Raw genomic sequence first — 13,330 nt, 5'->3', positions numbered from 1 at the left:
TTTTACAGCTGGAGACACACAAATAGTCCTGTTACATTTCTGCAGTAGTTTGCTGTGAATATTTTAGAAGACTCTGGAACAATTGCTGTATCTCTTCCACTTTAGAAGATACTTGAGTAATATCTTCAGATGATCTGAGTAGGAGGGAAATCTCTGTTCAAAAGGACTTGTCATTGTTGTTTCAATTTTTCTTCCAATTAGTTATCCATTGATTTCTCAGTGTTCATGTTGGTAACAGATGTGGTGTCTAACCCCAACTTTTGTTTCCTCTTTCTTCCAGAAGCCTCCCCAGCTTTCCGAGGATGATATTCGGCTAAAATGCGAGAGAGACGATTGTAGTGCCAACAACGCCCTGGATCCTGCGATCAGCTCTCTTCCGCCAGACCACCAAAACATGGAAATTGAGGTCTCTGTTGCAGAATGTAAGAGTGTTCCCGGAATCACCTCTACTCCACATTCCATGGACCACCCCTCCCCTTTTTACTCGCCCCCCCACAATGGCCTCCTCGCCGATCACCACGAATCTCTGGATAATGATGTGGCCAGAGAGATCCGGTATCTAGACGAGGTATTGGAGGCCAACTGCTGTGATTCTGCCGTGGACGGAACTTACAACGGCACATCCTCCCCGGAGCCTGGAGCAGCCATCCTGGTGGGTAGCCTAAGTCCGCCTACCCACCCAGCCACCCATCTGGAACCCACTGAGAGAGCAGCTGGCAGGCAGGTGCCTCCTCACATTGAGCTCAGTAAAAGCAACTCTGACACCATGGCAGAGGGTGAAAGAGTGAACGGCCACTCCCCTGACCAGCCCAGGGATCTACTGGGGGACAGCCTGCAGGCACCCGTGAGCCCCAGCTCCTCCACCAGCTCGTGGTGTTCGTCCCGAGATGGGGAATTCACGCTCACCACTCTGAAGAAGGAAGCCAAGTTCGAGCTGCGTGCCTTCCACGAGGACAAGAAGCCCTCCAAGCTCTTCGAAGATGATGAGAATACAAAGGAACAGTACTGTGTCCGGAAAGTGAGGCCTTCGGAAGAGATGCTGGAGCTGGAAAAGGAGAGGCGAGAACTCATTCGGAGCCAGGCTGTGAAAAAGAATCCCGGCATTGCAGCAAAATGGTGGAATCCTCCCCAGGAAAAATCCATCGAGGAACAGCTGGATGAGGAACATCTGGAGTCACACAAAAAATACAAGGAGCGCAAGGAGAGGAGGGCGCAGCAGGAGCAGCTGCTGATGCAGCAGCAGCAGCAGCAGCAGCCGCCGCCACCACAGCTCTGCACAGCCCCTGCATCCTCTCGGGAACCTTCCAGCATGACTGAACACGCAAAGGAGGACGTTGTCACAGAGCAGATAGATTTCTCTGCTGCCCGCAAACAGTTCCAGCTGATGGAGAATTCCAGGCAAACAGCGGCCAAGGGCCAGAGTACCCCCCGGCTGTTCTCTATCAAGCCCTTCTACAGGCCTCTGGGGTCACTCAACTCAGACAAGCCACTGACCATCTCCAGACCAGCTTCTGTTGGAGGACATCTCGAAGACAGTGGCTCGTCGGTAGCCAAGGGGCAGAGAGCCCACTGCGCCCTGGAGAGCCAGTCTCCCGGAGCAGGCCAGGGCGGTGCAGCTCCTCAGGGGAGGGAGGGGCCTTACAGCGAGCCCTCCAAACGCGGGCCCTTAGCCAAACTGTGGGCGGAGGATGGAGAGTTTACGAGTGCCCGGGCCGTTCTCACCGTGGTCAAGGATGACGACCCTGGGATTTTGGATCAGTTTTCAAGGTCAGTCAATGTCTCTTTGACCCAAGAGGAGCTCGACTCTGGTCTGGATGAATTGTCGGTGAGGTCCCAGGACACCACTGTCCTGGAGACTCTGTCCAATGATTTCAGCATGGACAACATCAGTGACAGCGGGGCCTCCAATGAGACAGCCAATGCCCTCCAGGAAAACTCACTGGCTGATTTTTCCCTGCCTCAGACTCCCCAAACCGACAACCCCTCAGAAAGCCGAGGAGAAGGTGTCTCCAAGTCATTTAGTGATCACGGTTTCTATTCGCCTTCGTCCACACTGGGACACTCTCCGTCGGTCGACGACCCCTTGGAATATCAGGCTGGTCTCCTGGTGCAGAATGCCATTCAACAAGCCATAGCCGAGCAAGCGGATAGAGCTGTGTCTGACACCAGCAAGGGTACAGCAGAACAGCAGAGGCCAGAGGCAACACTACAGGAAGCGGGAACTGGGGCCCCCAGCTCCGAGAAGCCTCAGAGCATGTTTGAGCCACCTCAAGTATCCTCTCCTGTTCAAGAGAAAAGGGATGTAATACCAAAGATCCTGCCCGCTGAAGGCAGGGCGCTCAGGGAACAGGGGCCCTCCCCACCACTGCCCGCGGTGCAGCCTAGCGGCCCAATAAACATGGAGGAGACCAGACCGGAAGGGAGCTATTTCAGCAAGTACTCGGAGGCAGCTGAGCTGAGAAGCACAGCCTCGCTCCTGGCCACTCAAGAATCAGATGTGATGGTTGGGCCCTTCAAGCTGAGGTCAAGGAAGCAGCGGACTTTGTCCATGATCGAAGAAGAGATCCGAGCAGCCCAGGAAAGGGAAGAGGAGCTCAAGAGGCAGAGACAAGTCTTGCAGAGTACCCAGAGTTCCAGGGCAAAGAACGCCTCATCGTTGCCCTCCCGATCACTGTGCTTCAAAACCGCTCCAGGTAAGTGAAGTGCCAGAGACAGATGCTATCAGTTCATGTTAGCTTACAGGTTTCTATGTGGAGCCTCCTGTGTGTGTGGCTGGAATAAGTGTCCAGGGGACAATCCGTGAGGATTTCCATGTTTGGAGACATGCAACGGGAGTGTCAGAGTGTCCTCTGGAAGAACCCTGAGCCTGGATGGTGTTTGCCATTTCCCAGAGGATGCAATAGCTCCTTCCTGGTTCTGCTCTTGGTGCAGCACAGAGAATTGTCCTCTGCTTTTTGAAGGGGCTGCCTCTTGGCTGAGGGAGGGGCTGTGTGGGGCCCATGTGTGGGCTGTGTTGGAGTCAGCAGCTTGACCCTTAATGTCTGCAGTTAAAATCAAACCTGTCTGATATGGGGGAAGTGCTCCACTAACCCTTCTGAATTCTGTGTCCCTTCCCAACAATGGTAGTCATGGTGTTGCAGTTTAACCCACAGAAGATGCTTTTGTCCCTCTTCTGTATAAATGGGTTTGTTTTAGTCACCACAAAGCAAGTAATCTGGAATCAGAGGTGATATCATCCATTTCTGTCCTAATGATGCATTCAGAGAAGTTGAGCTACAGTAAGAAAAGGCAGGTTTTTAATCCTCTCTCATTGCCTAGGCAGTCCTTTTCTTGAATACTTTGTACAGATGGCTGATGTTAATTATAGCGGTAATTAGTGTTGCTACCATTATGGATAATAGCGTGACCAGTAGTTGTTATTTCCCATTTGGGTCTGATGGTGATTGGAGACCCACCTGTCCTACCCTAGAGAGGCGCTGCTCAGAGTGTGGTCCAACCGTGTCCGTGAACCTGTTTTTTATTGACCATGCTGAGGTAAGTACAGACAGTGAGAGTCGGCTTTTGAAAACTCTTGTAGCAATTTGATATTATCCTCAAATCTAAATGTGGGATTCTGTATTTTAAAAAATATCGGTCCACCTTGGATTGTGGGGAAAAACTGTTCCTTCAACAGAGATAATTTAGACGTATTACTCATAATTATTGGTATTTAAGTTGGTCCCTGCAGATCTTAATCCCATCTTGACACTTGGCTTCCACTAAATCTACAATGATGCAAGGTAACACTTTTTGTTCTTAATTTTTAAACAATCTCAACCTAAAGAAAGTTCCGAAATATAGTATAAATACCTTTTTTTTTTTCCCCTGACCCATTTGAGTAAATTGCCAACATGATGTTCCATCGAAACCAGTTTTATAGAATGTCTCAGTTTGAATTTGTCTGGCGATTTCACACAATTAGATTCAAGTTTTGCATCTTTCAGTAGGAATACCACAGAACTGATGCTATATATATATATATAGATATCTTCTCACTGCATCCAATCAGATAGTGGTACATGGTGTCAACTCGTTCTATTACTGGGACAGATGTTAACTTTTTTCACGAGATTTTGATCACTTTATTGAGGGAGTGTCTGCCAGGTTTCTGCTCAGTAAAGCTACCATTTCCTTTTGTGATTAATAAATATTTTGTGGGGAGGTACTTTGGTACTATGTAACCTTTAGCCTACTCCTCATCAAACTTTAAATCTGTCCATTGATCTATTTTTGTCAGTATGGTCTCATGGATTCCTGTTGTATTCAGTGAGTTGTAATCCGTTTTTATTATTATTTTTATCCTTAATTTGTTCAGATGTAGCTCATGGGAAGCCCTTTCGAGCTCACTTTAGTGTCCTTTTAACACGTCCCTGTTATTCTTTGGGCATGTTCTCGTTTTTTGGCACCATGAGATGTTGCAGTCTCATCTTGTATTTTCTAATGCTGAAATCAGCCATTTCTCCAAAGAGCACTGGTTCCAATTGTTGGAGAATGGTGTTTAGAAACCAAGATCTGGTTGTTCGGTCTGTTCACTGCTATTGTATTGTCACTGCCCCAGGCACTCTCAATGGACAGAGTTAGAGAATATATACATTTCCTCCCTCCCTCCCTCCCTTCCTCCCTTCCTTCCTTTCTTCTTTCCTTCCTTCCTATATACCTTATCTATCTACCTACCTATCTTGAAAACCATGAGCTCACTCTATCTTTAATTCTAATCTAATACCACAGTGTTTATTTTCTCTTTCACATTCAAACCTCAGTCTTGACAATATATTTATTATTTGACCAGTCCCCTCCCCTTTCATGTAACCAGTCTCCCGGTTTCCTGCAACACCCAGTGCTGACCGTGCTGGGTCACCACTCTTCCCGCCCACTCCGCTCTGGCTGCAGACACCACTCCGGGCCACTGCGGCTCCTCCCACTCCACCCTACTGCACACGTCACCTTGTTCAGCCCCACCTAATCGGTCTTGGACTGACTTGTTCAGGAAGGAAAGAGGAGAGAAGAGGAAGAAGAAAAGCATGGCGACTTTCTCGATTATGTTTTTTAATTCCTTCAGGTCACAGGGCAGTGGCCAGCGGAGTGTTTGAGGCAAAGAAAACTTCGAAGGGGGTTTTGTTGTCCGTGCTTAATAGACACTGGTTGGCTTTTCCAAAAGATCCTTAGTTGTCAAGTTCACTTTAAATTCTTGTTGTGGTCTGGCTTGGCACAGAGATGTCAGCTGGGCATTCTCTGTGGTATCCCAGAAAAAGTTTTTATGGCACTTGATTTCAGCCCAGTCTAGGAAACCCGCTTCACAAGGAAGTGACCCTAAAGGACCCACAGTCAGAAGGAGCGAAGTCCTTCAGGCGTTTAGCTCCCGCTCACGTGGAAAGCAGGCACCGCGGCTCTCTTGTCAGGTACATCTGGCGCCGCCCACCTTGCTCCCTTTACGTTATTTCATTATAGGACCTTTTCTAAAGCTCATGTGCTCAGTGGGTATTTTCAGTTTTCCTCGCTTCACCTCTTAATCGAACTTCTTACCATATTGTCCCCCTCCCCCACAATTTCCTTTTAGCACATGGACAAAAATAAAGACAAAATTTCAACACTTTCCCCCTAGTTCCCTGATCTACTGTGGTCTGTCGGGCTTCCCCACCGGGCTTAAAGTAAGACTGTATCCTTATGGTAGCCCTCGGCATCCCAGCAGCCCAGCCTCGATTTTCTTAGCACTTCCCTCTACACTAATGCTAACTTCCTCTCACATATCCCATCCCTCTAGGATTGATTTCCACCCCTTTAAGAAGATAGTAATTCATCCATTAAGGTCTGTGCACTGCTCCTGTCTGGTCCTTACTCTGAACACAGTCACGATAATGACGCATTTATCTCTGGAATATTTAGTAGGTGACAGGGCCTCCCAGCATTACAATGTGGATTGAAAGAAACTGAATGCAAAATATAATTTTCTCAATGTCCGTGCCTGGAAACATTTAGGGTATTGGTTGTCCAGCCTGCCTCCAAGTTCGTGATCAGAGAAGAGGCTGACACATCATTCTGAGCAGCCAAACTGAATGATTCACGGCCGGGGTCGGAACTGCTGGCTCCAACTTTAGTTTTGTGAATGGAGAAGTGGCTAAGTTCCTACTACGCTACTCCACGTTGCATGCCAGTAGAGGTGTTTCAGCTGGTTTGTTGGGTGATTCAGATTGACAGCTTGATATTAGGTGATGAAAAATATGATTTTTAAACTTCTCCTCTGGTGAAAATCATGCTGGAATCCTAAAACTTTTAGGCAAGCAAAATCCACTGAGAGCCAAGATTAATAGGAAAGAGAGATCTATTCTCCCTAGCCACACCTCAAGTGTCCAAAAGATGTTTATTTTGGCTTTAGGTTTTCCTATCTCTCAAAGATGGAGAATGTTAGGGTTCCTATTTTATAAAAGATACGGTTATTTTCAAAGACCAGTTATTCAGCAAAATTATCCAGAAATTTTATTTCTGTGAATTTTCAAGGAAGCAGTTCCATGTAAATAGGGTTTGTGGCATTTGTTCCTAACCAGATGAACAAGGCAGGATACCGTCCCTGCCCTTGGAGAACTTACAGTTCAGTAAGAGAAACATCACACAGAGGTGGCGGTTTCATGACGGAGAGGCATGGAGACCTATGGCAGCGCAGAGCGAGGAAGGGCAAAGTCTTCCTTTCTTGGGAAACTACCATCCAGGCTTTGAACTGAAGGAAAGGTTGGATTGAAAGGGTGCAGGAGGCTGTTCCAGCCAGAAGGAAGGGCACCTATGGAAACCCAAAAGGAATAGAGAACGTGACACATTTGAGGTGTTTACATAAGGTTGGGGTGAGTTAAAGGAAGCGATTTAAAACAAAACGAAGTTGATCGGAGCCAGCCAACGAAGAGCTACATAGACCATGTTAAAGGTTTTAGATTTTAAACTTTATCCTGCGGTGAGTGGGGAGCCAGCAAGGATTCTCGAGGGGGTAATTATCTCCACACTTTTCCAAGCTGCCCCGCCTTCATCCATGAATCGATGACTCTACTGCTTTCTTCTTTAATGAGTTAATTCCACCAGCATCTGTTGAGCTCTTCCTCTGTACAAGCTCTTCTGGAGGCATGCCGCCACCTTGACGGGTGACTTGAGAGTTATGTGAGAGGTCACACCCCCAAGAACGAGCATGTGTGCACCTTCTATTGCTGGTACTTAGACGCAAAAAATAAAGGCAGCGTTTCGGCAGGTGTACACGCTTGATATGAAGGCGTAACCCACACACTGCTGTACGACGCCCTTGAGGAGTGAATTTGCGAGGAAAACCCAAATGTTTTATGGAAGTAACAACGTAGGCCTTTTCAAATGTCTTTTCATATGAAGGGGTGTCAGCAGACAATTCTTACTTTAGTGCCTGTTGTCTATTATTAGATATCCTGGTTTCACTTCCAAGTTCTAGGCGTGACAGAGAAACTGTTAGGTAATTTGTTTAGTTTTTTTTGAAATAGTTTCCGTTGTCATGCCAGGTGTTGAATTCATCTACCAAGCCAGATAATTTGCCCACCGGGATATTGTGGAGAATAGTAAAGGAGAAGGTGTGGCTATCGAGACCCATAATGTAAAGTGTCTGTTCATGTCTTTTAATACGTTGAAAGAGGTGATAGTTATACATATTACAAAAAGAAAATTTCTAAGGAGTTTTGACTTCTGTTGTCAGTTTGAATCAAGATGCACATGAGGTGATCATTACTATAAAGATTATTGACTGGGTCTTTTTTCTTTCGCCATTTCTTATCTTCAAATATATCACAAGGAAACATCCTAGACAGAAAAAAATATATATATTTATGTCAGCATAGCATTCATGAAGCAGAGCTTGGTGGCTTGTTCTATGCTAAATTAGAGCCGGACGAGGACACGTCTCTCTTGAGTTGCTCTTGTTGCTCCACAGGAGAAGGACCTGAGGTGGGGAGCTGATGGGAGGGGTCCCGTCACAGGCCCAGGTGAGAGCGGGCTGTCCTTCGGGAAGAGGCAGCGCCTCTCTTTCCTGCCGGAGGCACAGACCGTGCAGCTGGCTGTGTGAAGGTACTAGAGCTTGATGCGGAGCATCCTACAGAGGTTTTTGTCTGCTGTTGCATTTCCTGAGCGTTCTCTGGTGACACGAGACTAATCATGGTCGCCCCGACTTAGCAAGCCCTTGAAGCTATGTGCTTTACTAGTTGTTTCACACACATTTCCTCATTTAATCCTCACAACAGGCTTCTGAGATGTAATCCAAATTATCCAAACCCTTGAGGCCAGATATATTCAGTGTTTCTGATTTTAGAAAAGCCATTGAGTGTATATACTATTACTTATTATTTAATAATACACATTTATTATTAATGACATTATATATATATTATACATGCATATATTATTTAACACACCCGGGCAGGGTCTAGGCAACACCCTGTCGTCAAATTATATTTCTGCTGTAAAACTTAGAAAGAGTTAGTTATATTAAGCAGGATAGGTAGAGACTAAGAAGAGCCTTATGCCAATTCACTGGGGGTTTGCCACCAAATAAGTTAGGACAAAACTTGGCTTTCAGGGCTTTTTCTGGATTTTGGAGTTGTGCATAAGGGATTGTGGGCCTGTCATATTATTTCGTTTTCAAAAAATTAATACCAGAGTCCAGAGAGATTAAGTAACTTGCCTGAGATCACTCAACTAGGAAGTGGCAGAGCCAGGTTCAAACTTGGGCTCATTTGACTCCAAAGTTCATATTCGTTCTGTGCCTTTTCTTGCCCTCTGCCCTGAGGGTTATGAAGTGTATAGTAACGGTTCCTCTCTCAACCTGCAGTGACTGAGCTCAGTCTCCTTCTGCCATCTTCCAGTCTTAGGCCCAACCCTTGCATTTTTGGGGATCCTTTCTGCACCTCCTTTTTGGAGCTACTGTACCTCGAGAGTCCTCTACTCGCAATGGCCTGGAGTGGATGACCTTGCTCCAAGAGGTCATGAAACAGTGCCACCCTAGTGACCCAGAATGGTTCCTTTGTGCTTTCAGAACTTCAGCTAAGGCTCCAAATTACATTAGGCAAAGTTACTGGTGCTGCCCAAAGATCTGAGCAGGTGGCGGAGGGGCTGGCATAGCCCACACCAGCTTGTGAGCCTTTCTGAGTTCTTTCCGAAAGTTCATTTTCCAGGAAGCAGCTCAGCAATCCACTCCAGACACAGGCTCATTCCCTGAAATCTTTGAAGGAACTGGGCACTCAAACAAGGGACCAATTTCTTAATTTAAGGACGAGCAGGAGTAAGCATTCACTCTATTAACTGAATGCATATGGCAGACTGAGGTCAAAGTCAACTAAATTAGTCTTCTGGTGGTCACTGGCCACCATGACTGCTCTCTGCTGTTCTCTTTTGCTCCCATGGACCAGAATCACCCTGTCTTTTATTTATCTGAACCCAGTGAATATGCTCGTTTTAAAACACATGCCATTTGGGAAAGAATTGCTAAGAAGCAGTGTTTGCAAGGGGGTGAAAGTGTGTAATGAAATCAGGACTTGACAAATGACGGAAGTCAGAGTTCTCTTTGGACATTCCCTTCAATAGTTTGTAAAGGGCAGCTGCCTTGGTGAAAGCTGTCAGCCTTACTCACGCCTGGGAAGATACACACTCCAGTCCTTCTTCAGTGACAAGCCCCATGGTCCTGGCTCCTGGGAAGCGGAACTTTGGGAAAGGCACATTTCTCATGAGTTTAATTCTGTTCTCTAAGCAGGTTCTGCTGTCGCTGCTACCTGTGCTGGGTCTTCTGATATATTCAAGGTGCCTGGGTTGGCTAACAGTGGTAGTCCTATATTACTGGGGGACAGGACCACATGATGTCCTCGGTGCTTGTCCTTTACCCCTGTATGGCTGCTCCACGCTCCATGTTAGGAGAGTGGCTTCTGAAAAATCATACTCAACCTCATGCAGAGAAAGATTTAGTCTTGAGGCTGAGAAAGAAGAGATGAATCAAAGGACCTAATTCTTGCAAGCTCTCTGCTCTATGCCTGGTAAGAAATATGAGCTAATCGAAGCCAGGCCTGGGAGCAGGATGTCCCCTGTGACCGCTGGAGTTCAGGGCAGGATATGACTGTGTCTTTTACTAGCTATGGTGACTTGCTGTGTACTTCCCTAAGGAGAATGGCATTTCAGATCCGTTTGATCTTTGTGAATAAGCTGCCGCTATACGGGTGAAGGAACTAGGAGTCGTGGGGGGGTGGGGGGGGTGATGTACAGGATAGGCAATTATTACATTGCCAAAGAATACATTTATATTTTAAGTAATGGTATTTTACTTCTAATGATCTTAAATGTAAACATCAGAGGTTTCCCCAAACTTGCATGCATCAGACATCATAGTTATCCCATCTCTTTCTTTTATTCTCCATTACTCAAATGTGAATTCATATCTTATATAAAAAAGCTGGTCAAGGAAAATTATGGGCCTAAATGTGACAGTCACTTCTCTGGAATTATATCTAAAGTTCATATCCTGAATCCAACTGCTTGCTAGCTGTGTAAACCTCAGTCTCCTTGCCAGTAAAATGAGAATAAAATAAATAGTACCAATCTCATCAGTAGGTTTGGACAGTGTCTGCTAACCAGAAGGCTCCCAAGAGGAATTATTACAGTTAGTGATATGTTTTAAGAAAAGGCCTAGGAAACATTATCAGAATTACGCGTTGCTCTTCCATGGCTTTTGTGACCCAGAAATAAATGCAGACCATCCATTATAAAATTGCTTTCTAGTGGGGTTCCCCACCCCCCATAGTTGTTTCCTTAGAATTAGTTTCTCCTACAAAATCTGAGTTCAGGAATTAGCTTTTGATAGTCAGCTGTGATTCATAAAAACAAAGCCCATCATTAAGTGTATTGGGTAACAATAAAATTACAAGTATTACCATAAAAATAGTTCCCCCCCCCCTTTTTTTTTTTGGAGGGAGTAAGCGTCACACAGCCAAGCCCACCATGTTGGTACAAGTGTGTTTCACAAAAAGATCTTGTAAGGGAATTGCTGTTTAGCATGATTTTCCATCCTTAATGTTTCCATGAAATGTCTCCTTTGTTTTGATCTTAAGCTGAGCTTCCGCTGGAGAAGCAGAGCTCTTTCCTTCTCGAGTTTTCATCTTGTAGTTTTTGTTCATAGGGAATGGCCCAATATCAACACCCCAGCTTACCTTTACGTAATAATATTTGGCTGTTCTTCAGACTTATTTCGCCAGGCAGGAGTGTTTCTCGTATCTGAGCTGGGCTTAGAATCTGAAGATTCTTATCCTCGCATTCTCTCCGCCTTGGGCCTTCAGGGGAGATGAAAGGACTAGGGACCAGCTCTTGGTGTGCGGGTCACAGCTGCGCTCTGCACAAGCCCTTACACTCTGGGTCTGACAGCAGGATATTCCCTCGTACTGGGAGGAAATTGAAAATGCAAGTATGAGCTCATTTCTTTCTGAGCTCATTTCAGTGACTGGTGAGTTGTTTTTGATGTTTGAACCTCCCCCCGGTGCCAGTGAAGAAAGGCCCTTGAAAGGGGGTCTGGGCCAAGGCGTGTCACCTGGTGGGCGTCTTTCTTCGATTTGGTTTGGTTTTTAAATAGCAGTGGGTGCTGGCTTTTTCTTTTCTTTTGAAAAAAAAAAAAAAGTAGAAACAAAGGAGCTTTCATTTAAGACATCAGACACTATGTACATGGCATGTAATAGTCATCGAAATCACAATGTTTAACCAAATTAATTTTCTAAACTTGTGGAAGCCACATTCTTGGCTTTTTAGAGTTGGGTCCCGTTTCCCCGGAAGGAGGGTTTGGGCTGTCATGGATGGCAACAGCTGTGTTCTGAGGATTTGCAGCCCTCGCCTAGGTTCCCTTGGGTGGGAGGAATTGCAGATTTTTTTTGTCTCTGCCCCGGGCAGCACAGCCTGTCATCACAGATGCCCCAAGGGAAATCCATCTTGCTCGGAAAATCCAGAAATGCAGCCAAAGCATGGCTTGCTTTCTCTGGCCCAGAAACTGGTTTAATTATTTATAATAAATAAATGGGAAACATAAATCCACGTATCCCAGTTTTCTCTTCCACTTATGATGGGAAACAATATTTACTGATTTGGAGCAATATGCTCTGCTCCTTCGTCTGCCTCACGGTGCTACAGCCTGTGAGTGCCACTGTCACAGATGTGACCGGTGCTTTTCTAAGGCCTTGGGGAAGTGTCAGCTCATCAGCTCTCCTGGGTGTGTGCCGCCTGATGAGATGGAAAGGCCTCTGGGCCTGCCTAGTCCATGACAGTTAAAGCAAGCGGCTCTCTTACTTCTCTTATTATTAGCACAGCTAATAATCCTTAAAAGAAAAAAAATTCTGGTGTGCCCCGAGGTCTGCATTGCATTCTCTGTTCACGTCATTTCCCAGGGACTGGAGGAGTCCTTCTAGAGAGTTGTTTTGTAGCGTGTGCAGCCAGGTGAGAAACTAGACGGCAGAATGTTCATCATCAGAAATAGAGGTCACTTTCAGCTGTCATCAGCTCTTCAGTCATTCACCAGGTGAATCAACACGTATGGGAGCAAGTTCGGATGAGGCAGGTGGGGGTGGAACCTGGGGGTACTGGGGAAGTGCTGGGTCAGATGCATGCCAATGAGCTCCACAGATGAGCACCATTTTGGGGTGATTCTCACAGGGTGTATCCAAGTAATTTCAAGGGGGCTTACAAGGCTGGAGACAAGGACGAGAGAGACTTTCCAGGATTGTGGCACAGACAGTTCACATCACATTCGTGATTCCAAAGGCTTCTGATTATTTACAATTAGTGCCCACCACTGGGGGAGGATCATTAGAAGTCTTTTCAATATCCTAATTCTGAGGACCACTGTTTGCAAACGAGACTTCTGAGGAAAACCTCGTGTGTGGAACAGGCCCCGCCTCAGCTTTTCGGCAGTCTGTGTGATTCCCGATATGACGCCCAGAATGCCAGTGCCTGGTTTGAACCACACCAGGGGAGGGGGGCAGCAAGGAGGCTGGTTGGAGATTGCAGGGCCCAGCAGAGAAGCCCGACCAAGCTGACTTTCCTGATACCGACTGGACTGATGGCCAGAAGTCCAGGGATGGGGCACGTGACAGCTTCTCCTGAGGCTCAGCGGGGGGCTTGGTTATCTGAAACCCCCTGTTCCTCCCCGAACCTCTCAGCCACCCCCTCTATGGAAGCAGCTGCTCTAGACCTGCTAGGCCAGGCTTTCTTTCCTGTCTCTCATGCGACCTCTAGTGCCTGTAAACAGTGAAACTTGCTCCAGGGATGGGTTGTT

General features: G+C 46.4%; 1 protein-coding gene and 1 long non-coding RNA gene across 13 annotated transcripts in view; one reads left to right on the top strand and one right to left on the bottom strand.

The window, feature by feature from the left end:
* The window catches only part of PALM2AKAP2 (PALM2 and AKAP2 fusion), a 399,047-nt gene that overhangs the window by 365,729 nt on the left and 19,988 nt on the right, over positions 1-13,330 (top strand). For all 12 annotated transcript variants that reach the window (XM_036239052.1, XM_016129981.2, XM_016129979.2 and 9 more), the window contains one exon: positions 281-2,693. In XM_036239052.1, coding sequence (XP_036094945.1) covers positions 281-2,693 — 2,413 coding nt within the window. The remainder of the gene's footprint in view (positions 1-280; positions 2,694-13,330) is intronic.
* LOC118615033 lies at positions 7,446-11,489 on the bottom strand. Its single transcript, XR_004956287.1, has 2 exons — positions 11,226-11,489; positions 7,446-7,839 (listed from the first exon to the last, which is right to left on the bottom strand). It is a non-coding gene; the product is annotated as an uncharacterized LOC118615033 (long non-coding RNA).

This window comes from Rousettus aegyptiacus, unplaced genomic scaffold (genome assembly GCF_014176215.1).
Source record: "Rousettus aegyptiacus isolate mRouAeg1 unplaced genomic scaffold, mRouAeg1.p scaffold_m13_p_3, whole genome shotgun sequence".
Taxonomy (NCBI): Eukaryota; Metazoa; Chordata; class Mammalia; order Chiroptera; family Pteropodidae; genus Rousettus; species Rousettus aegyptiacus.
This window is presented reverse-complemented; position numbering and strand designations above follow the sequence as displayed.